This window comes from Clupea harengus, chromosome 7 (genome assembly GCF_900700415.2).
Source record: "Clupea harengus chromosome 7, Ch_v2.0.2, whole genome shotgun sequence".
Taxonomy (NCBI): Eukaryota; Metazoa; Chordata; class Actinopteri; order Clupeiformes; family Clupeidae; genus Clupea; species Clupea harengus.
In genome coordinates this window covers 7,145,206-7,173,169 of record NC_045158.1, presented here as the reverse complement: position 1 = coordinate 7,173,169, position 27,964 = coordinate 7,145,206, and the positions used below count along the sequence as shown (strand labels likewise).

The window sequence follows — 27,964 nt, the reverse complement described above, 5'->3', positions numbered from 1 at the left end:
AGTTATTGCGTGTTTCAAATGCTGTTACAACGCCACAAATCAACATACTGTAGCATTGCAATTTAAATCACTAATCCAACATTTCTGGTTGGGTTGAAACCAGTCAATCCGGTTTACTTGAAACAGTTTTAGTGTTCAAACTACTAATGTCATTCCAAACACTTGAAGTTCGTATTTTCTAAAGTTGATTTCATTCTCATATCGAATAACGATGCATTCTACTACCAAGCTATTTCGCCCAGCATTTCTCGAAACATTGTAGTTGTGTTCGTAAAACCACCGGAAATACATTCTAACGTGGGTATGTTTACAGAGCGTAGCGGTAGGCAATGTTGGCTGAAGTTGATAGCATTTAGCTGGAAAGTTAAAAGCTAAAATTGCCATCTAAGTATGCAAATATAACGTTATCCACTATTGACAGTAATGCTGAGATGTGTCTAGTTTGTTTGTTAGTTATGCTTCAGTATAAATAACAGACTACCAAGTTAGTTGATTTTGTTAACATCGCTATCGCTACCTATTCACTTATAGCCTAACTTGCTAACAGTACAGAACAGCAGTTTACAACAGCTAGGTATAGCCAGCTAGCGAATGTACAATTTGCCTTCTCCGGTGGGCTGGTGTCCTAAGTTAAAGTTATTTTTTTCATTTGGTATATTACTGTTGCCGTATGTAAGTTACTTTACGTTTTACGTTTAAGTTAGCTATAACTGAAATAGAAAATAACGTACCGGTTGCAAGTCCATATTCAACTTGGGTAAATTACTTACAGATATAAACATTAACCGTAGTGTTTACCAAGATGGATGTTAAGTGGGTTTGCTAGCTAAAGCTACATTCTAAATGAATGTACTTTGGAATGTGTTTGATATATTATCAGACATGTCGCAGTTGATTTTAGTTATATACACCTCAAAATATGTGGGACTTGTGTTGCTATTGAATAAAGTAACTAGCCAGCTATCTGGATAGTGAAGCGTGGTGAATTTGGCTAGTTAGTTTTTGCTGAGTTATTGAGGCATCTGTTATGAAACCAGGCCAGACAAATATTGAAGAAAATTAGCGTTAGGCAGCTAACATTACTTTGTACACATTTCTAAATTGTTGGCTGTTGAAAAATGAGAAACATCTAATGTTTGAGATAACAAGGAGAAAGCTACAGTTACTTATTGAAACAACAGGTAGCTAATGTGAGGCTAGAATTAAGTGTACCACTGTGATACATCCCGAAATTACAATGGCAAGCGCTATAGCATCAAAAATAGGACTGTACTCTTTGCGAAGAAAGCAAGCCAAGACATTTAACGTTCAAATAGCGACCATGGACGCAGACATGGAGTTCAGCTGCGAGGTGAGTTGCTTCCTTTGCTGTTCAACTGTCATGATTTCCTAGATTTCCTTGCATTACTTACATCCTCACACCCTGCAGACCAAAATTACTACTAGCTGTAGAGAGATAAATAAATAGACCATCTCGTTTAGGTGTACTGGTGAAGTGCTTCAGCTGTTGTGAAATTAAACCTGTTCAGAAGTACCAAAAAAGTATTAGTCATAGGCTGAATTCTTTTGTTTGGAAATTTAGGTAGGTTACCTTTACCAAAGATCTTGTTGCACTTTGCCATCTTACCCTGAAAGGGACAGTTGAGCTCCTGCGCCCAGTTGCTTAAACTATACATCAGTGACTTGGTGAAGGACTTGGAGAAGAACATGGTGGTATGTGGCCAATACTGTTTATAGGAGAGGATGAGCAGCACTTACAGAGGGTAGGCCTAACCAGGCAAATACTAATCACAAATACAGTTCAGGGCCAGTTTTAGTCAAATGAACATCTAGTCCTTCAGTGTTTTCATGGCTGGCTCCTGAAGAGAGACCAAGCCTCCAGACTGTGAGCATCTCTAAGCAGCCCGTACTTATCTTCTCAGTTCTTATGAGGATAATGACAGGAAATGTGTGGCTCCAGACCAACTTGAGAAGTGTTTGAAGTACCAACAGAACAGATGGAGATGTGGCAATGTGTGACATATTCCTCAGAATGAACCTCGCTCACAGTGGCCAGTGTTGTCTCAGGGTATGTGGCCCTCTTTCGCCCTCCCTTTTTCTTCTTCAGTGTGCCGTCATCTGTCCTCAAGTGCCTAGCCGCTAATGAGGAGAGATAATTGGGAGGAACATTCAGGCCAGAAGACTGTTTTGCTTGGAAGAATCCACTGAGACTACAATGGGCCAGACACATCCAATATATCTATATGTTGCCTGCAGTCTAGAATTGAAATGAGAGATGCTAAACGTATTTAAAACCAAGAAATCAGTCTGGCCAAATTGAATGATTAATCAATGTCCTGTCAGATAATTGTAGTCATTCACTGAAGTCTCTCTTTTAATATAAAAAAAATCACTATCCAACCATTATCCAATCCGTCCATTATCCAAGTATGGACCTAGTTCTGGGGTGTGTCAATGTATTCTAGGGGCTGTAGTTTAAGGTCTCGTTTAAGCTTTTGCATTTATGCCTTTAAAATAGGAAGTTGATGGACGCGTGAAGCTGCACACTTGGCTGTTCTTTCAATTTCTCCTGAGGGTATCCTGATGATGAAATAATCCACACTTGGCTCTTTTGAAAGAAGATCAATGCTATTAGTCATTTGATGAACATACATTTTTGCTTTGACTCGCAAGTGTTTGTCATGTTGGTTTTGTTTATATATTTTTTTAGTTTATTTAGAGGAAGTTGATGGTATTGACTACACAGCGTTGTTCCACGGTGGCAGCAACTGATACAGCTCCTTACTCTTTCCGCACATTCTCGGTGTGGGGCATATGTAATTAATTGTTCATTATATACTAATAACACATGTAGTCATTTATTCACATGTCGTAATTTATTCGTAATTGTAGCAACTAGAGTGACATGAAGAGTGGCAGCATAGTTTCACATGTAAATTTGAGCTTCTATTGTGCTTATGTGTGGAAAGTTCAGTTGATTCATGTGCCTTTCAGTGCAGGTGAGTCCTGAGCACAGATGCATCTTATTGAACCATCCTAATGAATGATATCTGCACAAACACATAGGGGACAAATCTGCTGTGCAGAGCAGGAATGCTTATCCTGTGCGTGGTCTATTCTGAGCACTTGAAAGCCAGTTCTCTGACTCATGCCAGATCCGAGCACAACACCACTGTGAAAGAATGGTGCAAAACACGTCTTTTTATCACTAAGATGAGTGTGTCCTTGGGTTTTCGTGTGTTGGTGAGAAATCTGCGGCGGCAGCAACTCAAGTTTGCCCTTAAAGGGAGCCCGCATCACTCGCACCGACGGAGCTGCAGGGGTGCTTTCGCTCGCCTTGTTGGGCAGTAGATGGCAGCATGTCGTCAGTTGCTCTCACTGCACAGCTGAAAGTTCAGGAATTTCTGCAGTGGATGTGGGGATATTCCTGCTGCAAGATCTGTGAAGACAGTATATGGGCATCCCTGTATCTGCCTCTGTGGTGTGGAGGAGTTGCTTCCAGTTTATTTAGAATTTTAGAAATGTAAGGAGCCCCTTTCCAGACCAAAGACAAAACTGGGAGTGGGTAAAGGTTTCTGCGTGTTTAGTTTGTCTGCGCTTTGCTGAAATACAATATTTTATTGAAGGACCCTATCTAGGTAAACCTAATTAATCTGACTCCATTCAATTTTGGAGCTCAGTCTTAATGCCTGTTCTTTTAATACGATATAATTACTCGTTAGGTAAGATGTTATGATGAATACCTCTCTTACTTTTTATTAGCTGGTTTCTTCTAGGAATAGTGTCACTCAGGATATTGCCACGGATTTTTCTATTTGGCGTATTCCATGGACGCTACTAGTTCTGGAGAATAGCTCAGAGTGCTGCCACGGGGCTTACCAGCATGTTAGAACAAACTGGTTCGGGGACTGAGTGCCAGGCTGTTGTGCAAGCTCAGTATAACCATTCGTTTCATTGCAGAGGCTGGAAAGCCATCCACGGCTGTATAATACAACGTAACAGTTCTGCTGCAGTGTGTTTGACCCAGGTGATTAGCCAGGCACCTCAAGACTTCGATCACTGCTTTTTAGTTTGAAACTGGTCAGAGTCATGGGTTGCGAGAACACCATTGCTGAGTAACACTTCTCTTGTTAATAATTCCATCAGATACAACAGTGGATCAGAACATCACAATATATTTGTCAGGTGCAAGTTACTAATTCACTTACACATTCAAACTTATCTAACATGAATAATCTAAAGTTACAAATCCCTTAGAGAAGACATATGAGACATTCAAAAAATCAGAGGGTATGAACATACCTGGCAGCTCAGAGGATGGTGACTACAGAATGCTCAAGATGCTTTTTGCCTTCTTCCCCTTAAATACCCAGTTTAATTAATATACCTGACCAATGTATACAGGGAATTTTGTGTTTATAGTGGTAGGGATCACACAGAGAGGATTGAATATTGGGGTTTGTTACCTCCAGAGGGGGTTACCGGCAGCCTACAGGGATCAGAATTCCCCTGTTTCTGAGATCTTCATTAAAACGAATCTATTCAGCTGCAGGACTTGGTCAACCGTACCACTCACACTGAGACCATTTCAATGAAACCAAACATGACAAAGAAATCATCTTGCAATGCCGTACAACACTTACTACCCTTAACTACATTTTCCTGCCGAGTGGAAAAGCACAGGGAGCGAAGCAGAGATAAGAGCATCATGAAAGACATGTTCTGTAAACAACCGACCCACACCTAATTACCGCAGAGTAATTGTAACCAGAAGACCATCTGTGTTTTACGATCCAAAGACTACCAGCCCACAACTTAGAGCCTTACAGAAATGACTGTCTAGACACTCTGAAATGCACCGAGGCTGCCTGTGGGTCTGCCCTCGGCATAATGGAAGAAAGTTCCTGGCGATCATCATGGCTGCCTGAGGGGATTTAAGTGTTCACGTTGTAATAATGTGTTCCATGAAGTATGTAGGCTGCATTATTATCCCATTTGAGAAAGTTCTCCGACAGGCCGTTACTGTTACCGTTAAAATTCGTAGTGCACATATTTCTTGAAGGTATATAATCAATATATCAAAAGTCATGTCAAAAATGTAATTGCTGTCATTACAGGGTCTGAATTGAAATTAAGTATAGCTATAAACCAAATATGTAAAAATACTTTTAAATTTTCTCTAAAATGAATTTGTCTAAGCAACACTGATTATGGATTAAACATCACTGTGGGGAATTGACATTCTTGAGCGAAAACAACTGCGTGGCTTGGGATGGATTTAGTGTCTCTCGTCTGTGTCGGCATCATTTGCTTCTCAACTCTGACAGTACTTAAAATTATGTCAGCTTGTGACCCCATGGCACTGTGCATTCAAGGGTATGCCTTTGTCTAAGGTCCTTAGAGATTTTGAGGAGGTATTGACTGAATTCGTCCTTTTTTTTTTGTCATTTTCTGGTTGTCAGTTAGCCATTACCCACATTCAGCTTGACAGACTTTCCGAAGGAGGCTTTGACGTTTCTGCACTCACCTTCTAGAAGCTTCTGCACCATTTTCTTAAAGCACTCAAAGTCAGTGAACTGCACTTAATGTTGATCAATGTTATGCACTGCTTTCTAATACGCCAGTACTAAAACCAGTGAACAGGATCAATGTTGTCGGGTAATTTACCAGATAATGAGGTACCAGCTCGATGTTTACACAGAAGGGCTTCTCTCGCAGAGATATATTAGTCTATTATCCGATTAAGTTGACGTGCTGGACTGTTTTAATGCTGGTAATTTGCACTCTCCTTCTTTGTATTGGTGCAAAGTCACTTGGTTAGTCTGTTCATTTATGAACATGGAATGACAGCTGACATATGTATTTTTTTACACTTGTGGACTAGTGGTAAATATTATTTTATACAGTGCTTTTATTCTTTCATTTGTTATTATGGCACATTTTTGCATCAACTGAACGCAATCATTCTGTAATAGCAGAACTGTCACCAGTGCTCAGTTGTGCACTTGTAAGTTGGCACTTTGCGCTTCACTGAGGGAGCGTTCAATATCTCCTAATGAAAGTGCCCAAATCCCAGTAGGAAGGTTGTGACAAGAGTGTAATTGTTTTTTAGGGTTGAATTCTATATACTTGTTTGATCTTGGTTTTTGCCAGAGACTCGCTGTGTATAATTTCCTCTAGGTGCTCAAGTTGTGGGTTGCTTGTTTTTTGGTACTGCGTTAATGGCATTCTAATGATTCGCAAATTAATTTGACCTTGGCTGAGCAGCCTCTGTTTTGATTCGGTCCTCCTCCGCAGGCCAACGTTATCATTTCTCTCAGTGCTCTCCTCTGTATCGCACAGAAACATTTCTCCTCTCCGATGATGGATATATTTTCTCTCTCTCTCTCTCTCTCTCTCTCTCTCTCTCTTTCTTTCTTTTAAGCCCCTCTTAAATTCCTCCGAGCCTACATGCCTCGCTCTTGCATTTGAAGCAGCTTGAGATTAAAGCTGCATTAATTGGGAATGTGCATCTGATATGCTTCTCAGCTTTCACTCATTGAATATGGAAATCTATTTCCCCCCCAGCCCACCTCTTCCTGTCTCGGACAAAATGGATAAAAGATTAACTGATAAAGTCCACATTCAGAAAGAGTGAAACACTGATTTTCCTCTCCGGTGACTTTGTGCATACACTCGTGACTCTCTGGTGGCACGTCGCCATCTTGGCTTGGTGCGGAGGGCCTCACAGGAGTGTGTTCTCTGTATCTATAAGTGAAAGAATAGCCTGTGCATTCACAAGGTGGGATCAAAATAACCAATGATCTAATGCTCAGATCAATGCTGATCAATGATCATTGAAGCCAGCTCAGCCTGTGCTTGGTAACACAGGGAGATATGCAAAGTGAACATAGGTGGCTTAAAAAAGTAGCAAATATTGCTGTGGGTTTTTTGTGAGGCTACTCTAGCCAGAATCGTCTCTGTAGTGCCACGAGTGATGGCTCGTTGACATTCTCTTTGCAGGTGAAATGGAAAGGGAAGGACCTTTTTGATCGAGTTTGTAGGACCATAGGCTTGAGGGAGACCTGGTTCTTTGGCCTCCAGTACAATGTCAAAGACACCGTGGCCTGGCTCAAGATGGATAAAAAGGTAAGAGAGTCTGCTTTCTGAAAGAACAAAAATGTCAAGCTTTCTGTTTGTCATTTGAGGCACGTCACTTGCACATCACTACCGGGTTCTTGTTCACTCTCACTGGCACGGAAAACAAATTCTTCAGTATGAACATGGAATGTTTTGACAGGTCCTGGACCATGACATCCCTAAAGAAGAGCCCATCCTGCTGTACTTCCTGGCCAAGTTTTACCCTGAGAACGCAGAGGATGAGCTCGTTCAGGACATCACCCAACACCTTTTCTTCCTGCAGGTATGTTCTTCTCCAACATCAGTAATCGTTTCGAACTATACAGGAAGGGGCACACTCCTACTATATCCTGGCCATGACATACATAGCACATTCACGTATTACATTACCACCTTCAACTGAGTGTCTTGTCATAATGTCTCTCATTTAAATGTCTTAAAGTGGCATTATGTAGGAATTGCTAATCGCTAACGAGATGCTAGCGGCTAAACCTAGCGAAACCTCTTGAAATTTGCTTACTTTGACACTATGACAAACTAGTGAGTCAACAACTTTCCTAACACAGTCAATCATCAAGCAAGTGCAACACAAGACAAAGCAAGACGGCAAATAAGCTACTTACTAGTTCGGCAGACAGTAGTAACCGGGCGGCTTCAGGCAAAACTACATAACGCAGTAATATGCCTACGGACCCTGGTATGGCAATGGCACGGAGGCGATTCTCCATATTAAACGTCATTGTAGCGCCCCAATTGTTTTCAAGCTGTTATTTTAAGGTAAAACTGCTAATCCTAACCCTAACCCTGAAGTACAATTCCTACATAATGCCACTTTAAATGAAGTCACATCTCTGTGTTTTTCAATTTAAAAGAATCTAACATTTCATTGAGCTGGGCCTTTGCTTTGGCTCGGTACAAGAAGTGCCTCTGTAAAGCTGAGGATGTGCCTGGAACACTGTCTTCTTCCGAAGCTGAAATCTCACAGGCTTTGAGATGCCTCAGGTGAACCTGAACACACTCCTTTTTTTAGTTCTTTCATCCCCACCCCTCATCCCCATGGCTGTCACTCAACAAACTTACCCTGGCCTTTGAAAAACCCCACTCACTCTCCCAATCCAATTGTAGTAGGAAGTCAAATGAACCAATTTCTCCCTAATTTAGGAATGCACAGTAGTCTAAAACGGCAGAGCAGCACGAGCCACGTCGATGCATATTAAATTTGCTGTGTGATTTCCTTGCCGATTTTTGTATGCATGTCAGCGCTAGTGGTTGAACTTTTCTCCACTTCTCTCCCTGCCTCTTTGCCGGAAAGGCATAGCGCAGTCTTGCATTGTCCTGGTGACTGTGCTCAGCCAAGTGGAATCAGTGTTGACGCATATTAGGGCTGCCCTTTCTTTCCAATCATTCAGCGACTTCCTCACAAAGCCAGGTGCTCCATTCTCTCGAGCGTGATGGAAATGGATTTGTCATTGAGCCGTGACGCCTTAATTGAACCGGCCTCATTTATCAATCACCAATTAAGGATGCACGGTTCACCAATGAGGGACCTCGTTCATTTGGGCTTTCCTGCACAAGCAGCTCAGTTTTTGAAGAGCTTTAACAAGCATACAGTGAACAGAGGGCTTTTTTCTTACACTTTTCTGTCTAGTTTAGTGCCTTCATCCAGTAGAAAGGTTATTATATATATATATAAACTTACGGAGAATAGTTAGAAGAGGGGAAAAAAAGAATCATATATATATTCTTCTAACTATTCTCCGTAAGTTTCAAGTAGGGAAATGTAACCTTCAAGTCCATTCTCTTTTCTTAAGGACTCTACAAGAATATGCTAAGGGGCTTATCGTTAGCCTGTAAAAGCCAAGTAACGCGTGACCCTCCGCTGTCATCACTGGTGATCAGCCGCTGGAAACATGAATATGAAGCGTTTTCATTTTGCCCGCCATAATAGCGCTCGGTGTCTCGTCTGGCCTGCACCGGGGAGTGGGTGTCTGTTTAGATTGCCTTTTCATGCCCCCCCTCAATTGGATCTCTGCTTATCTGAGGTTGCCATGCTCTGGAGCGCTCACTCTTATTTGTAAAGCAGATTGGGGAAGGCTGGTCATTTAGCCCGAGCAGCCAGAGCTGGTTTCCTTTTGCCGCTACCTTTTCGCATTCACTGGTAATTACATTTTGAAGGGCAGCGGCACCGGTGGGATCAAGTTAATGCGTGTGATATTTTGTAACACCGGGCCATGTTGAAGTGTTTACTTTTAGATGTGCTTCTCTGCTTAAGTCATACAAGCACCCTGTTGTGTCTACATTTGTAGAGATGTCTACCTGTTGTGCTTTCAGGGGAAGGGGAGGAGATAGGCTATTGTCTGCTGACTCCGTGGGTTAAAGCCCTTTAAATGGCACAAAGTGTTAGTCACCCTGTTGATTAGCGGAGCAATATTTGCAGGACTAAATCTTTCCTATTGTTTATCAGCATACCGTACTAAGAAGCGTAACGTCAGTTATAAGCACCTTTAATGATCAGAGGTTTAGGATTTATCTCACTTAAAAGTGTAATTCTGAACTTACATTCATGGTATGGTCTTAAGAGAGTGCTGGGTGATGAGGGAGTACACTTTAGATGTCCTTCCGACTGGACCTTCACCGCGTAACAGCTGCAGATCTTCATGACTACATACACATATGTTATACACATGTTATACACATAACATACACAATGCACATGGTCTGAAAGCCCCGTTCCCTTTCCAAAAGCAAGCAACACCCCCTTCACCCCAAAGAAACATCCAACTGCTTGACATACATACTGAGGTTGAGTGGGTCCACATCCAAGTCCACTCATACACAGCTTGAGCAGGCTATTCATCCAAAACATCCTGGTCTTCAAGAAACCTTGTGTATCACATGAGAACATCTCTTATATGTGACTGCTTGTCTGTCCACACACACACACATAAAGGATATGTGAAATACATACGCACACACACACACACATATGCATATATCTGTTAGCTCAGGTTTATTTATGGTACTATGAATCAAGTCATTTGTTGTCTAAAACAGTCAGCATGTGGTCGTATGTTAATGGAGCCTCACAAGGACGTATGCACACACACACATATGCATATATCTGTTAGCTCAGGTTTATTTATGGTATGAATCAAGTCATTTGTTGTCTAAAACAGTCAGCATGTAGTGGTATGTTAATGGGGCCTCACAAGGACACCCATGTTACCTACATCTTGGACAGCTGCCAAACAGCTCTCCGATGTAAACTAATTGCCAAGCAAGTCGTCAAGATGTCAATTTGTCTGTGTGGCAAATGAAGACAGGCCGGTGGTGTTCCAAAGCTATGAAGCTGATATTTCTTTGTTGCAACTTTGGAGTGAAAAACTTTGGCTGTTAAATCATCCATTTACTGAAGTGTGCAGTGTTTATAATGATGATTTATACTCTTACATAAGGGCTGACTTAATAACCCTGTCTAACGTGATCATATTCTTTCCTGCCTGTTCATTTGTTTGGGACTGCATGGGCGGCTTTAGCTTAAGTCAGGTTGTTTTGGTGTTTTTTTTGGTTCTCTAATCCATCTCAATAGCCGAGATTTGTTTTGACTGTCAGTGAAGTAATCTCCGCTTCTCCTGTGAATCCCCCCCCCCCCCTCCCCCTCCCCCAGGTGAAGAGGAAGATCCTGGAGGAAGAGATCTACTGTCCCCCTGAAGCATCTGTGCTTCTAGCCTCCTACGCCGTCCAAGCAAAGGTCAGAACCCTCTCTAACTACGCCCTTTAAGCCCCAGTCAAACCTGGCCCCTCTCTGCCAGAGGCCACCTGTTTACAGGCTCTTCCAGAATATGTTTTTCTTAAGGGCTTTCATTTGGATCTCGGCAGAACGTCAGTAGACCTGAAATTGGGGAGGGGGGGGGGTTGGGAGAAAAAAAAAGATTCCCAAATTTGCTGTCAGTTTGACTGACAGCCCGGAGTGCTGCAAGAAGCAGTGGATCACCCACCTCACCTCCAGCCAATTTGGAGGCTTCCCGACGCGTTCGTCTGTAAGCCGCTAATCACCTCTGCTCCCCCTCCCTGGTCAAGCAACTCAAATCAGACATGGCACAACACAGGCCGCTGAAAAAAATCCACCCCGCTATAAGCCCCGCCGCTGTTTATTTCCTGTCAACTTGTTTGTTTACCTTCAGCTCAGCATGCAGTTAGTTAGGCAGGGCAGCGAAGAGGAGCTATCACTTCACTGCCTTGGTCATAGTGCGTTCCTCTTTTGTATGTGTGTGTATGCCTGTGTGTATGTTTGTGTGTGTGTTTGTGTCTGTGTGGGTGCAAGGATTACAACAACAAAAAAAACACTGGCCATTTAATGTCCCTTTGTGAGGGATAGATGCTTCTCTGAATGCTTCTCTCCCTGCAGTATTAATTGGTAATTTATTAACGGAACAACACAGAAGCCCAAAGGAGCTCATGGGTGGAATACACAATTGGATGCTGGAGCCAGTTACTCATTAATGGGCAAAGACAGACAGAGAGAGAGAGGGATGGAGGGAGGGAGGGAGGAAGAGAGACAGAGAGAGAGAGAGAGGGAAAGATGGAGAGAGAGAGAGCGTTAGGGAGGGAGAGAGTGTTTGAAAGTTCTTTTTCACAGCGTAGAAGATCCCAGTTAATGCTAGAAGAAATCCCACTAATTGTTTTCGGGGAGAGGAGGATGTGCAGAACTGTTTTAAGAATCGTCTAGAAGTGCATATTTCTGTGTTGCTGAGGCTGCGTGTCTTTCTTTGTCTGGGAAGCAGTGATGAGGAGGAGCGAGTTGAGGAGAGTAAATGCCAGCTGAAATGAGCAGCAATATATACATCTGGCAAGGGATAGAATGGAGGGATGAACACTTCATTAAAGACAGCGTGGGAAGGAGGAGGAAAAAGTGGGGCATTTGTCTCGTGGAACAATCCCCAGGGGATCCTTAAAAACTTGTAGAAGGAGATTAGGTGGTTAGGCAGAGATGTCGCCAGGAAAAAGAAAGGGTGAAGGAGAGGGAGAGAGGGGCTGAGGAAGAGAGAGAGAGAGAGAGAGAGAGAGCGAGCACTGATTTTTCAGCAGGTGTGGATACAGTGGGGGATGCTTAGCATGCACAGCCACACACTGCTCCTCTCCCCGAGGTTTGACAGCCAGTTTGAGACAACAGCTGCCCCCCCCCCCCCCCCCCCCCCCCCCCTAAAATCTAGCAGGGTAAGCAGGTAGGAGAGACTCCAGAAAAGAGACATCCAGTGTGTGTGTCTGTCGGGTGGAAAAGGTGAGTGTGGGGGTGATCTACAAACAAGTCTGAGCATGGGCTCATGGAGTATGACTGGACTACTATAGAACTCCTATGCAACTATGCTATATTGGTAATGGCCCAGACAATGATATTATGAGAATATAAAGATGAAAGAAGTCTGAAACACTTGTGCAAAGTTGTGTTTCTCCATATGTGAGTTGGCCACACAAACATGCTCTGGGATCACCCAGTGGCCAGTGTGTGGTGCTTGTGGAGCCCTGTGTCTTGTGTGTATGCATTCAATTCCCATGGTGACATCAGCACATGGGGCATTAGTCATGTCTCCTCGTAGCCTAATGAAACACTTTAATGACATTATTATCTGACGACTTGGGTGCCTAATGTGTGTTTGAAAAAAAGAATCATTCTTTTTATTGATTAATGACTGACCCAATTTATTTTGCATATAATTTGCCAGCTGTGTGAGCGTGCATGTCTCCAGCACGTGGCACTCTTTGAAGATTTGCTTTTTTGTTCCCTTTCTTTATTCTCCTCCTTCCATTTCATTAATGTATTCTTTCTTTCTCTCTCTCTCTTTCCATGTCTCTCTATCTTTTTTTTTGCAGTATGGGGATTATGACCCTAATGTTCACAAACCAGGCTTCCTGGCTCAAGAGGAACTTCTACCAAAGAGGGTGAGATTCATCTATCATGTAGGCCTCCTATTTCAGGCTGTCTGAGGACAGGTGCACAAAGGTCCCTCACAAGCCATTCAGACCCACTGAATACCAGAGCACTGAATTCAGTGAATTCCACTGAAGCCCAGGTAGTGACATGCATTCAAATGCCAGCATCAGATGAATGCAGTAAAGCTATAATGCTATGCGTTGCCCTGTCTCCAGGTGATAAACCTTTACCAGATGACACCTGAGATGTGGGAAGAGAGGATCACAGCATGCTATGCCGAACACCGTGGGAGAACAAGGTAATTGGCGGAATGTTCTGGAGTCCTCATCAGCATGCATTGGCTGTGGCACCAGGAGTTTGTAGGCCTAATCATTCTTATACAAAAGATTCATTGCTGCTCGGATGTGAGCTGAGATCTTTAATGTGTGACCTTTGAGGAACGTCCAATTATTACAAACTGAACCTTTAATTCTATGTTGCAGTTCGATAAATGGCAGATAAGACACTAATGACTGCACTTTTCTTCCACCCCTTTATGCCCTTCATTTACTCCCGTGGTCGATTTACTATTCTCTGAACCAGGGACGAAGCGGAGATGGAGTACTTAAAGATTGCTCAGGACCTGGAGATGTATGGGGTCAATTACTTCTTCATTAGGGTAAGGTGACTCTCCCACCTGGCAGTGAGTCTGGGCCGAGTGTCTGAACCGCTCTCAGAAGGAGTTGAGGGAGCTGGGGCTGCTGCGGTGCATTTGTGTGGAAATGAATGTGCAGTCAGGCCTCGTGTTGTTCCCATCCATTTACACTAACTTAGTGAACCTCAGTAATGTGCTTTTACTCAGTTTTACTCAGTCACTCCGTTTACCCAGTTACTTTAAATATAGAGATGTCTCAGAGATGTATTCTAAATACAGTGCTTACTTTCAACATCCTTCTTGCTTACAACATCTACATTGCTTCTGTCTGTCTGAGTTGCTTGAGCTTGTCTTAATGCTGAGGTGTAGGACCAAAGAGTGTTACTGTGAAGGCCATACCTAGATGAACTCATATTTACCTGTTTCTACTGTGATGTCTGTGCACAGAATAAAAAGGGAACCGACCTGTTGCTGGGTGTGGATGCAGTGGGTTTGCATATCTATGACCCAGACAACAGACTCACCCCCAAAATCTCCTTCCTCTGGAACGAAATCCGCAACATCTCCTACAGTGATAAAGAGGTACGTTGCCTTCCTCTGAGGTGAGACAAATGCCCCCCCCCCCCTCATAATTGATTCTTCAAGTTGCAAGCTTTAAATACAAAATCTCTCGTTTTGTGTGGTCTCAGTTTGCCATTAAGCCCCTGGATAAGAAGACCAACGTGTTCAAGTTCAACTCCACCAAACTCCGGGTGAACAAGCTGGTGAGTGAAGCCGCATGTCTGGCACCTTGGCCGCACGCCCGGGGGCCACTGTCAGTGGGGTGTAGCTGTACGGGCTGCGTTTCAACACATTTCATCAGACTGCAATCCAGCCAAATTCCATGGAGCTTTGCTGCAATGCCCAACCCCTTAATATCACCTTTAATCTAACCCACCTGTGGTTGGCTTGATGGACCACGGGGATGTTTTATTTTAAAGTGGGGCTGCACATCTTGCCTCTTATTATGCTTATTATCTCTCTACGAGCCAAGCTGGAAGCCACTGCCCTACATATGCCTGGCTAAAGTTTAATGACCACATTATGAGCAGCGTGAAAGATACCTGTCGGGCCCTAGACACCCACTGTAGTTTAATCACAGAGGTTCTCTTGACGAGTGGCTCAGCTGGTGTAGTGCTGAAGTGTTGATGAGTTGGTGGCCTCCTTCTCCTTCTCCTCCTCTTCCTCCTCCTCTTCCTCCACCCCCTCCTCCTTGTGTAGATCCTGCAGCTGTGCATTGGGAACCACGACCTGTTCATGAGGAGGCGGCGGGTGGACTCCCTGGAGGTGCAGCAAATGAAGGCGCAGGCGCGCGAGGAGAAGGCGCGCAAACAGGTGAGCAGCAACCGACACTCGGCTGCCACTCCACCATGATCACGTAACCGCAAGCTTATGCCCACACACACACAAGCTCACACACACACACACCCACACACACCCACACACATTTGCACATTCATATTGGACACCAGCTCTCTCTCACATGCACACAGAGACATTCACATATACAGTATGCATGAATCAACAGACCAGCTGGCACACATTCACAGATACTAATGTACCAGCTGACGTACACACACATGCAGACACACTCTCTCAAACATACATACACACAAGCATGCAGACACAGACATGTTAGTCAACATTACCATATACCATTCCTACCCTGCTGTAACCTCTCTCTCTCTCTCTCTCTCTCTCTCTGCAGATGGAGCGTCAGCGTCTGGACCATGAGAAGCAGCTGCGTGAGGAGGCGGAGCGTGCGCGCGACGAGCTGGAGAGACGCCTGATGCAGCTGCAGGACGAGGCCCACATGGCCAACGAGGCCCTGGTGAGCGATGACCTCTGACCTGACCTCTAACCTCCTACCCCGTTGCCCATCTGTTGCTGCCGTACCGCCAGCGACTCAAAAGTCAATGCGGTGTTTGTGCTTTATCAATTGTGTGTAGTTCTCCCAAGTGTACCTGTTGGCAATCTTTTGTCTTTTGTTTGTGGAGTTCAGCGCACAAGACACTGTTTGAAATGGATGTTTTTGTCTGTGCTTACTCGAAAACTGCTCTGAAGCACCGTTGGGTGTATATGTGATGCCCATTCTTTTTTATATTTTATAAACCTGCTTCTGGCCATCTCCATCTCTTCCAAGCAGATAAAAGTGATGTATTTTTAGCCAGTGCGCTTTTTAAATTCCTCTTCTCTTCGCTAACAGTCAGTAAAGCACGGAGCATGGATTGTTGTTCATACTAGCACAGCGGAAGCAAAAATGACCCCACAACCTCAACTATCTTGTGTAAAAGTCTGCGTTCTTCTAGATAAGCTCCTAATTAGGGCCGATTTAAAAACAAATGAGCCACCGTTGGATTCCTTGGATCAAGCCGAGTTCAGCGCACCCATGATGTCAATATCTGCCGTATTGGATTTTATAAAAAAAGATTACACTTTTTTCACAGGCCACAAAATGTGTCCAATCTTCACCAAAATTGGCACAGATGATATTTAGGCCAAGCCAGAAGCCTCTAGCTGTGAGTGCTTACATCCATGCCCTCGACATCAAGTCTCCATGGCAACTCTGGCCTGCTTGGCCCCTCATTGCTGATTGCAGTTATATTCCCCAGCAAACTAAAAGTCAAATTACCGATTTTTTTCTTTTCTTTTCTTATGGGTTGGTATCAGGGGCGGCTCGTCCATAAGGGCGATTGGGGCGACGCACTGCCTAGGGGAAAAGGAAAAAAAAAAAAAAAAAACCTCCTTATGTATAAACGCAATATCCTTGTAAGTCGCGTAAATGACACGTACATTTAAATGTAATATTTTTTTTCTGTCGGATTCTACCACTAGACCGTCTGATCTGTCTCTGTATGTCATTGTCGAATCAGGTAACAGTCGTTCAGTCAGCCTAAAGTCGTGCTTCAAATGGCCCCACCCCTTCTGGGGCGATTTGGGGCGAAATGAAAATCGCCCCAGACCTCTCCCATTGACTCCCATGTTAAATCCATTTTTTTCACAAAACAGAGCTCTCAATGCATTCTCTATGGCTTCCGGGAGGGCTCGCCCCTCCTGGTCTTGTCATAAGTAGTGGACGTAAAAGCCTATACGAACGTCATACAGCTTCGACGGAGGCATATTCTGTCAAGATGGCTGCCCTGTCCAGTGCAATAACTCGATTCGCTCTTTGACAGAAACTCCTTTTTAGTCGGCGTACTAATGAAGATAAATTGACAACAAAACAATTAGGACTTCCTAGACCAAATGTATCCATTCAACAGGTTTCTACAAAGGGAGGGAAATCCTACATCCAAGAATTGGAACAAAAGAAAATCGCGTGGCTAATGCGGTCTGTATTTCATATACCACTGTCACTTTTCATAGGTTTTACAGTGTGTTTCACAGTTCGCTTCTTGCACTAACACTGAATAATTTTTTATGTGATGACTTATTTTGCTTTTGTAAGCCAATACTTTCAAGATCAGTCAATAAATATTGTTGTTTTTGACTTATGTTACCCCTTCTTTATGATGTTACTGGACATATCATGTGTCCTGTTAAGCTATGTTACATCATACAACATTTGAGACACGTGGATAATGAAAAAGTGGGATAATTTAATGTGGAGCCACATCATGTTTGCTTATGAAGGCTCCTGGATGCAACTTTCTTCTATAGCTTTCCACCTGTAACTTGCTACTCTAGCTATGTAGCAAGAGGGGACATATTACTGTTGTGTGCTGCCAATAGTGGACAAAAAGGTATTGCTGTATGAGTTAATCAGCTAACTTAATGTACTTACTGAATGGGTCGCCTTAATCATTATAAAAAAAAATTGCCCCCCCTGAGAATTTTTTCAGGAGCCGCCACTGGTTGGTATACTGAAGTTCCACAAATGACCCTTTTAATAGTCATTAGCACAGTAATGGATAATGGATTCCTCTGACTGCTACACATACCCATCAGATCAATTAAATTCAGTCAACGGTTAAATTGAATTAACTCTCCTCAAATACCCAGTGCAACTGGAAAATTCGCACCAAGTCTCATGCAAAATTGTTGCATCAAGACTGACTTGAATAATATTGGGCCTCAATCTCGAACGCAGTTAAGAACAAGTTAAGAACAAAATCGCGTGGATATAGCCATAGTGGAATAGAATGGACACATCTACATTCTGCAACAGTACCTCCACCTCTGCACCGCTGAAGTTCTGAAGGTCTGCGTTTACTCGACCGGTGCTCGCCTTCCGCTTTGACATGATTTTGATCAGTCTAAAGTTGCTTTTGCGTTGCCTGTGGAGTCTGTGGATCGTGCACACATCTCTTCAGCCCTTATAAGCCCTTATATATGAGCTGGCGGGGCGTTTCTGTATGAAAATTCAGGTGCACGAGATTGCGCGTTCAATTTAAAAATCAGTGCACAGCTACAGACACTTTGGCGGTTTAAGAACACATTTTCCAGGCGTTCATGAATCCGGCGGAGATCTTTTCTTATGATGGTCTTTCGAAGAGCATATTTAAGAAATGTTCGAGAATGAGGCTCAATGACTAGAGCTAGGTCTCAGTTTGGTCTATATTAAAGTGTTACTTCATCCCCGCTCCCCCACTGCATCTTTTTGAAAAATGTTAAAAGGTGGGCAAGGGGCTGGGAGGGGCTGGGGTTGAGGCGTAAACTTCGGTGAATGATGAGTCTCGATCAGCAAATGAAAATGTGACTGGTAGGCCGCCCATTTCATGACGTATAGTCCCATACGGTTGACTCTTCACCATCGGCCTTGCAAGGTTCGGGATGACTTCACACAGTAGATGGCGTGTTGAGCCATTTTCAACCCATAAAATACAGATTTTTATAAACGCCAGCATTGATGTGTTTCATCACACTACAGTAATATACAGTCATTTAGTTCCTAGCTAAAAAAAAAACAGTTACACTTTAAACTGCACAGTGGCAACTGAGCAACCAGATCAGGAACCTTACCAGTGGCCATATTCATATTCAGTTTGTCATTGCATATGGAAGTGCTAGTCGCATGGAGACAGAGCTGGCATCTGAGAGCGATTGCTTCTGTCTTGTCAGCTGCGCTCTGAGGAGACGGCGGACCTGCTGGCGGAGAAGGCCCAGATCGCAGAGGAAGAGGCCAAGCTGCTGGCGCAGAAGGCAGCCGAGGCTGAGCAGGAGATGCAGCGCATCAAGGTGACGGCCATCCGCACCGAGGAGGAGAGAAGGATCATGCAGCAGAAGATGCTGGAGGCCGAGATGCTGGCCCTCAAGATGGCAGAGGAGTCGGACAGGAGGTAAGTCTCTCGCTGTCTCTCTCTCACCTACATGCGCAAACACAGACAGATATAAGCATTGTACGTGTCCACTGTGATGTGGTAATCACATTCTCGGAAGAGTTAGAACCATGTAAATGTTGTACCTATCTGTAAGTTCACCTATCTAATGGTCTAACCATCCATCTGTCCGTCCGTTCATCTACCCACTCACAGTATGTAGTGTAGTGATGTAAAATCTTACAATAAAGTTTCATTTCAAGGAATTAGTAGCCTTAGTCTCAAATTTCCATACTCATAAATTTAGATTAAGAAATTACCATAGTGCGAACCACAGGTAATTGTGTAATTGTGTTTGTAGCAGGGTGTTGCTACAGTTTTTTCCAAATGCTAATTTGCTCACCGCACTGTTTAACGCACTGTTTAATTGCACTGTTTAATTGCATTAGAGCATGTTTATTTATTTAATAATGTATCCTAGTTTGAAAAGGCAGGGGATAAAGGCACAAAGAACAGCAGCTGCAGACAAATGACTTCGACTGATGTTCAAGGAGATGCTGTAGAACACTTAGCCGTGTGCACCCAATGGCATTTTTAATTAGAACTTTAAAACATGATATGACATTATTATCCAAGTTACAGGGTTTTGCATTACTACCTTACAAGGGCAGGTTTGGAAAAAGCGAATAATATCATTGTTTGATATTGACATTCACAAGGTAATTAGCCTATGGTCTTATAACCCAGCAGTTTTACCTGTGAATGGTTTTGTTGTCTCCAGGTGTATCAGCAGCCCTTAAGAAAAGTAGACCTGCTGACACCGTGTGTGTGGTGTGTGTGTGTGTGTGTGTGTGTGTGTCTGTCTGTGTCCGTCCGTCTGTCCGTCCGTCCACAGGACCAAGGAGGCAGACCAGTTAAAGCAGGACTTACACAAGGCTCGAGAGTCAGAGCGGCGGGCCAAGAACAAGTTACTGGAGATCACTAGCAAATCTCCCTACACGGTAAACACTGCCAGTCAATACACAACATCAAACCCAACCAATGATAAAACAGCATGAAGTAGAGCTCATTACAGTTTGGAAGCATAGTTAAATTGGAAATGACTGACCCAGAGGATCATATTATGTTTTATGTAAATAATGGATCTTTTATGTTATGGCATCTGGGCAAAATGGAATTGGCCACCAAGGATTGAACTGGCACAAACTGCCAACAAAAGCTTGTACTGCTGGGAGTGAGAGACAGTGATCGAGACGGATAAGCAGAAAGAGAGAGGGAAATGGAGGAGAGGTTGATGGACAGAAAGAGAGAGAGATTTAGATGGGCAGAAAGAGAGAGATTTAGATGGGCAGAGAGGCAAATGGCATCACACTGGGAAAGTCAGTTGGGAGCTAAATGCACTTTGCACAGCACCTGGGGGAAGGAAACCCAAAATTGGTTTAAACAGCAATTAAGAAGCAATTTCAGGCACCAAGTTTAATTTAATGTGATTTTTTCCCTCACACAGCCTCGACAGACAGGGCCATTTTAGTTTGCAGGTAGACCACTTCCACATGAGAAGGAATGGTATGGATTTTAGGCGCCGTGCTCTGATTCTGTCTCCGCTTCCTCATAAGCCCCCAACACTGACAGCCGTTTCTGGATATAAACAGCAAGCTCCGCTTGAACTCATTTAAGAGCCATATGGTCAAGACTTTAAGGGTTGGGATGTGGCAATGGCCGTGGTTCAAAAAGGGGGCTAATTTCTGCCAGGCCATAACTCGTTTCTCTGCTCCTGACCCGTCCGTCTTGGTCCTGCTCCAGCCCCCGCCCCCGTCTGCCAACGCCATGCCCCCTGACATCCCCAACTTCAACTTCAGCACGGAGAACCTCAGCTTCGACTTCAAAGACACCGACATGAAACGCCTGTCAATGGAGATCGAGAAGGAGAAGTGAGTCTTCACGGCTAGATGGGTTGTGTGTGTGTGTGTGTGTGTGTGTGTGTGTGTGTGTGTGTGTGAGTGAGGAAGGTGAGTGCGTGAGTGCATGAGTCACCGAGTGCATGCATAATCATGTAGGTCCCTTTTTCAGAGAAGTACATGTGAGCAGTAGAGAGCTAGAGAGCTGTATATTGATCGGTCTGTGTTGTGTGTCTGGACTCATGACAGCTAGAGCTGAAGTGTTGAAAATCACACATCCAAGGAGTGTGTTCATAAATCTATCACTACATGATCTGACTTCAAATCACTTTCAGGTTTTTATCTTCACCCAGCCATACAGGCAGATTCCTACTGGAAAGAAAATACAATAAATCATGAACCATCCAAAACAATCTCAAATCCATCTTAAAAACAATACTTGGCTAGAGCACGTATGCAGCCAGTTTATATTTCGCAGCAACAATGTGTTTATTGATTATGCATTCTGAGTGGGATGGATGCTGCTAAAAGCTCGATTGTACATGCAAGCCAAGATTGATGCAACTTCATAAGTGTACCGATTACATTTTTTACTGACCCATTTTTCACGCTCAGCCATCCAGCCAGGCTACACTCTAGTGTAGCAAACACAAAATGGCACAGATGAGAGGGAGCCGGTGAAGTTGGGGAACATGTGCAATACACTCCGCTAACGTATGTGTGTGTGTGCGCGTGTGTGCGTGTGTGTGTGTGTGTGTGTGTGTGTGTGTGTGTGTGTGTGTGTGTGTGTGCGCGTGCGCGTGTGTGTGTCTCTGTGTGTGTGTGTGTGTGTGTGTGTGTGTGTTTCTGTGTGTCTGTGTGTGGGTGTGTCTGTGTGCGTGTCTGTGTGTGTGTGTGTGTGCGCGCACCTGTGTGGCAGGGTGGAGTACATGGAGAAGAGCAAGCACCTGCAGCTGCAGCTCAACGAGCTGAAGACGGAGATCGAGTCGCTGAAGCTGCGGGAGCGCGAGACGCCTCTGGACATCCTGCACAACGAGAACACTGAGAAGGGCACCAGCAAGCAGAGCAACTTCAAGAAGGTACCACAGAGCAGAAGGCTGCATATGCAAATGAAAAAACGCAACTGTGCTGGGCTTCTCCAGAAACATTGGTGTATTGAACAGTGGAAATGAGTGGGTGACCCATAGGCCATGATGCTAGATGTGGTGGTGAGATTCCTGTCAACTGCAATGGAAAAATGTCCTCTTCACACCCCTATAAGTCGGCAGAATTCCATTGAAGCACCCCCCCCACACACACACACACACACACACACACACACACACACCCCACCCCTCCAAGGCCCAGGCATATGATTGGAGATGATGTGAAAATGGAGTCTTGCTTACTCGTTAGCCCTCAGTGTAGACCTCCTGGCCTTCTTCCCCAAGGCCATGATTATGTGGCTGAGATAGATGCGACATCTCAATTCACTGAATCCAGATGAGCTCCCCTAGCCTCAGAGCTCAGCCCCCTCGTCACTGCTGGAGGTGGAGAGAGAGAGGAGAGGACAGCAGGGAGGCAGGTGGAGGAGGAGGAGGAGGAGGAGGAGGAGGGAAGAGTAGAAGCAGGAGAAGTAGATAAAAAATAGAGGGGGGGGGGGGGAGAAAGAGGAGAGGTGAGCGAGAGATGGGGTGGCTGTGGAGTGAATGCTGTGTTTTTTCCTGCACCGGCAGACCCTTACATGTCGCCCCTCATAAAACATTAGTGCCCTCAGTGGTTCTATAGTTGTCTCCCCCAAGCAAGCTGGCCCTTCCTCATTACTTTCATGTGCATGTGAAGCATGTGTAATGTGTGCATATTCCTCTCTCCATTATTGTGCAAGGTGCTGTTTTCAGTCGCACCCACGCTAATAGGCTTCCGGTTGCAGAAAATGATCGCTCTCAGCTGGACGTACGGAGCTATTCAGGAGTTCTATAATTACATCCCACAAGTATAAGAAAGCACAAACAGAACCCTCTCAAATAGACTATGTTTCCCCCCCCCCCCCCCTCTCTCTCTGTTGAAATTCCAAAACTTAAGAACATACAAAGATACAACCTCTAAGAAAGGGTGGAGGACACCCCTCTCATGATGATTAACTACAGAAGCACTGGTCACAGAAAATGGGATCATATATAGGCCAGATATATAATTTGATTGAGAGCGCAAGGCAACAAATAAAATACCAATTACACACACACACACACACACACACACACACACACACACACACACACACACACACACACACACACACACACACACACACACACTCTACTAGTCTTATCTAGTGGTTACACATTTACCCAGACTCGTAAACAAACAACCTTAGAGGTGATCTGCACCCCTTGGCTCACCCACAGGAGTCTCTCTCGCAAGGCTCTCCTGCTCCTGCTCCTGCCTGTGAAATTTTACTTGTTCAAGTCGCACTAATTGATTTTTGTCCTGTGATTACTCATTCGGATTGATGTGGGGCCCTCGTGAAGCCGTACGGAGCCCGGATCAGTGTGATAGTTTAATTGGACTCGGGCCCACTGAGAATTAATCGGAGCTTAGGATAGGGCTTTTTCCAGTCGAGTTAGAGACGGGTGACACACACACACACACACACACACACACACACACACACACACACACACACACACACACACATAAACACAAACACACACATACACACACACACTTAAACACACAAACACAAACACAAACACAAACACACACACACACACACACACACACACACACACACACACACACACACACACACACACACACACACACACACACACACACACAGACATAGACATGTATAAACTGAAGAGTGGTGTATGCTTTTTGGGCCAGAGAGAGACAGGTGGAGTGGGTATATAGAGTGGGCGAGGGCCTGGGGGCAAGGGACATGGGCCACTGACTTTTCAGGTTGGAGCTGACGCTAGAGCAAGATTAATGGCCCCAGTCTGTGCTTCTCTTGCTCCCCCTTTCTTTCTCTCTCTCTCCCTCTCTTCAACACCCCCACAACTCCCCTTCCCCATCTCTTTCCTCCTTCCTCTCGTTCTGTCTGACTGTCTTATTCCCCCTTTCTTTCCGCTGGCCATGCTGGAGCGAGGCTAAGGCTGCAGAATGTCCCCACTGAAAAACACCCTCCCTTTTTTCCTTCCTCCCTCCCTCCCTCCCTCCCGTCCTTCTGAGCTCCTTACAGAATCAGAAGGGTCTGTCTGAGTCCACAGAAAGCTTGTGGAGGCTCATTTTGGGGACGGCTGCCGTCTGTGGCCACAGCTCTGTTTACAGATCCTTCATGATGTCTGCTCAACGGCCCGTGTCCACATCTCGTTACTGGAGAGGAAAAGTGCCGGAAGCCGGCGGAGCCAACACTCCAGTGCTCATGGCTCTCATGGAGGTCACACTCGCACAGACTGTGATGGTTTAACGATCTGGTTGCCTCCTTCAGTGAGCAGGATTGTTTACTCGGGACAAAAGTGGGATGTGGATAGACATGTTGCGTTTCTGTTTGTTTTTTTAAGTATTAGGCATAAATCTAACTTATAAGCACTTCGATACTAAGCTATAGCAGTTCTGTAGCACACTGCTGCTGCAGCTCAGCATTTTTGAACATTAAAGTATGACTACTCAAACAGCACAACATCACTTTTAGGTGCCATATTTAGAGCAAATAACTGGATAAACTGAAGTATTCGGTAAACTAATCAGACATGCTCAAATGCCCCCGTCGCCCCCCTTATTGGACAAACACAAAAGTGGTGCACCAATAAGATATTGGTGCAGCATGTTTATGCTCCCTCTCTCACTGCCGCATCCCCTCCCCCCCTCCCCCCCTCCCTGCCACCCCCACTCCTCTTCTGTCTCCCCCAGTTCCTCTTCCTCACTGGCTCTCTCTCCTCTCAGCTCTCCCTCTATTGCTCTAACTGCATCCAATGCATTATACATTTGTTGTTGTGCAAGTTGAAGACTTTCGTGGGAAAGAAAAAAAAAAGAAAAAAATTCACCATCCACCAGCTTATTTAGGCTGTTTCTGTTTGCAGGTCCTAAATTAAGCTCCGCTAAAGCTGGCCTGTAAAAACACACTCAAGCAGTGGCTGATCATAACAGCACAGCTCGAGAGGCTTTTTGGAAGTTGTTTTTTGGAGTGAAGCACTCGCTCCCCATTATTGGGCTTTGTCTTCACACTGCAAACAACGTCAGTATTTCAATTGAGATTTACAAATCTTGAGAGTGAAAACTGTATGGAAATGTGTCTAGTTGTCTAATGTGTCGGTTGATGGGTGATTAGTTGTTCGTTTTTTTCTGACTTCTAACAGTTAGATCCATACCCTAGTTATTTCAGGACTTCCTAAATATCCCTAGGAATCAACCCTTGTTTGCCAGTGCCATGGTTTCGTAAAGGACACTGCAGATGTTCCCATATTCAAAGTGCAACACAAAAGACCACAGAGAGGGCGCTGAGGAGCTGATGGATCTTTAAATCGGTGATGAGCTCATCAGTGTAATTAAGCCCACACCTCCGTCACCCTTAACCAGACCATCTGGTCAGACTGACACGTCCGTAGTACCTGCAAGGACACTGTCGTTCTCCTCCTCAACTGACATTGTTCTGTCGGGTCGGTCACCGCTACAGCAGTATCTCAACTAGAAAACCAGGATGGATGACTTGGCCTTACAAAGAAACACTACTGACAGACTGAAGTGCTGCTTCATGTGGCTTTGACCGCTCTTCAGTATGTAACAAATGAGTGGGCTGTGATAGCCTGATAAATATTTTTTTAATGGCCGTTTTCATAGCACTTTTGGCCTCGGCCAGTACGGGTTCACTCAGTCATTGACACTACAGTGCGACTCAGCCTGATGGTTTCACCACACACGCCATGGTTTCCTGGGTGTTGCATGACTAACTGACTGACTGGGCTGCAAGGGGGAAATAGGTGTGCCTGGTTCAATGGCAATCGAATAGGATGATGAAAAGAGCCGTCACCGGATCAGGCGTCAGTCTTACGACACTCAGAGCTCAGATCTGACACAGAGACAGACACACGCCCTTATATCGCACCTGAGAGACAATTGTGATTGTTGGAGGTATCAGCTTTGATGCCATGCCATCGCCAAAAAAGTAAAAATGTGACGGAAATTCCAACAGGGAGCATGAAACTGTCAATGCATTTCTGGATACACATGCAGAGGTCAATGTTTATATGTTATTTATAACCCATCTGCTATGTTTACAAAATAACCCCCACAATGTTTCAGAAACGATTCTGAAATGGAATGGAATATCAGATTATCTGCTATGAAAGCTATCCTACTCATCTTTTTGTGGGTAATGAATAAGGGACTAGACAACTGGGTACCCACACACTCTGAAAATTGGGTTTATCTTTTATGTTATTCCAGACTCAAGTGTGTATTCCAGCCATTTATCACATGTTGTCTCACTCATCTATTTCTTCTCTTTCACAGCTCACGTTACAAAGCACCAAAACCAGAGTGGCCTACTTTGAGGAGCTGTAGCGGTGGAGTGGAGTGACATTGTCTGTGTACGTGCATTCACATATCTGTGTGAAAATGTGAGTGAGGGAAAGAGATGCTGTGTGTGTGTGTGTGTGTGTGTGTGTGTGTGTGGCATTGTGTTCCTTGGTAAACGGGCACAGACCTCCCACAGCACAGTCATACATTTTAGCAGGCTTTCAGGCCAACACTAATAGGTAACACAAAACTGCCCTGATGAGACACTGAGCGCCGACACTACCGCGTGAGCCACAGCCCTGATGAATGTCCGCTTCAGAGTTTACATGCACCCAGCACACCTCGGTGCCCGCGCAAGAGAAATTACTACTAGCCCCGGCAAAAGCCGTTCCATTCCATTACACACGGGCAATGCACTATGTTCCGTCCTCCCGGCACAGGCTGGGAGGCCGTCTGGTAAGCTAACTGTGAGGCACTCGGCTGCATGGTGGCCACGCTGAAGAAGTTGGGTGTGTAACATGTTTCCTTTGAGTGCATCTATTCTTTTTTTTTTTTTTTTTGCTCCCCCAGAAAAGGTGGAGCTTTGATGGGTGGTTTGAGTTCTTGCCTTAATAGTGGGGTTTACAATACAGGGAAAGTGACTGTTTATGTGTAATGCTGTTGATTTCTTGCTAATGTATCTTGGGATGGCTGTGGTGAAATCTTAATCATGTTTTTTTTTTTTTATGAGGTTGAGGATTTCTTGTTTTAATTTAGTTTTGATTAGTGTTCATTACTTAATGACTTTGTAACAGTTGAAGTGGTGTCTAGAAGACTTGTGTATTAAAAAGAAAAGAACATTGCTGTTGTTTTTTTTAGATGAATAAATGGCCTTAAGATCAATCAACCGTCTCTTCATTTAAACTGCTTGTCCAATAGCTCTTCATCTGAAGAGCCTTTTCAGCAATTGTGTTAATACATCTCATGAATTCTGTCCGAAAGAGTTGTAGCTCATAGTAATAGCTGATAGTGGTGAGAGTAAATGCTGAAGTGAGTTTTCCTTGAATTGGACCTTTTGTCCTCTTTTAGCTGTGAACCACTGATATCATGCTTACAAAAATATATTCATTATAGATACACACTAGGCCTATAGCGTTTCATTTGAACATGGGGACATAGACTAATAGTGATTTGGCAAGAACAGAGGTCTGGCATATGCTTCAGTTTTTCTCATACTTGTTACAGGGGACTTTAAACACATCTAAAAACAAAACGGCATAATGCATTAGTTTCTCACCGCTGCGGTTCAATACGCCGTGCCCTTTTTGTTACCATATACGCCCATTCCAAGAGCTGTTTGGAGTGGTGTTGACAGCTGGAATGACAGGTCAGTGTAATCTTATCGACAGGCTGTCACCTGCCGGAGAGCGATGAGAGCTACGGTGACAGAGATGCGACCGAATAGCCCACCTGACCTCCCCTGGTGACAGGCTCGCCGGGCATCCTGGGAGAGAGGAGGCCTCCAGGGAGACGCGGAGCCGCCCTTGTCTGAGCTGAACAAGACATGATGTGCCAGCTCAGACGCCCCTTGGAGGTATGCGTGGAGAGT

At 44.4% G+C, this 27,964-nt stretch overlaps 1 protein-coding gene across 2 annotated transcripts; it reads left to right on the top strand.

Annotated features, from left to right (window-relative positions):
- The first annotated feature begins 46 nt into the window (after positions 1 to 46).
- On the top strand, positions 47 to 27,258 carry nf2a (neurofibromin 2a (merlin)). Of its 2 annotated transcripts, XM_012815987.2 has the most exons (16): positions 47 to 1,351; positions 7,003 to 7,128; positions 7,280 to 7,402; positions 10,787 to 10,870; positions 12,991 to 13,059; positions 13,267 to 13,349; positions 13,634 to 13,709; positions 14,133 to 14,267; positions 14,375 to 14,449; positions 14,946 to 15,059; positions 15,433 to 15,555; positions 18,786 to 19,003; positions 19,878 to 19,983; positions 20,786 to 20,913; positions 21,800 to 21,959; positions 26,371 to 27,258. In XM_012815987.2, exons 1-16 carry the CDS (start codon positions 1,238 to 1,240, stop codon positions 26,419 to 26,421), a joined length of 1,785 nt encoding a protein of 594 aa, XP_012671441.1. In that variant the 5' UTR covers positions 47 to 1,237; the 3' UTR covers positions 26,422 to 27,258. The 2 variants fall into 2 exon arrangements, with proteins under 2 accessions (XP_012671441.1, XP_031426178.1); XM_031570318.2 differs by lacking the exons at positions 47 to 1,351; positions 7,003 to 7,128; positions 7,280 to 7,402 and adding an exon at positions 8,025 to 8,121.
- The last annotated feature ends 706 nt before the right edge of the window (positions 27,259 to 27,964 follow it).

Bases quoted from the DNA above. Each gene is read 5' to 3' on its own strand.
- nf2a (XM_012815987.2), top strand. From the start codon at position 1,238: ATGGCAAGCGCTATAGCATCAAAAATAGGACTGTACTCTTTGCGAAGA. The intron at 13,350-13,633 runs GTAATTGGCGGA...TCTCTGAACCAG, and splicing joins GAACACCGTGGGAGAACAAG to GGACGAAGCGGAGATGGAGT. The intron at 19,984-20,785 runs GTAAACACTGCC...GTCCTGCTCCAG, and splicing joins CTAGCAAATCTCCCTACACG to CCCCCGCCCCCGTCTGCCAA.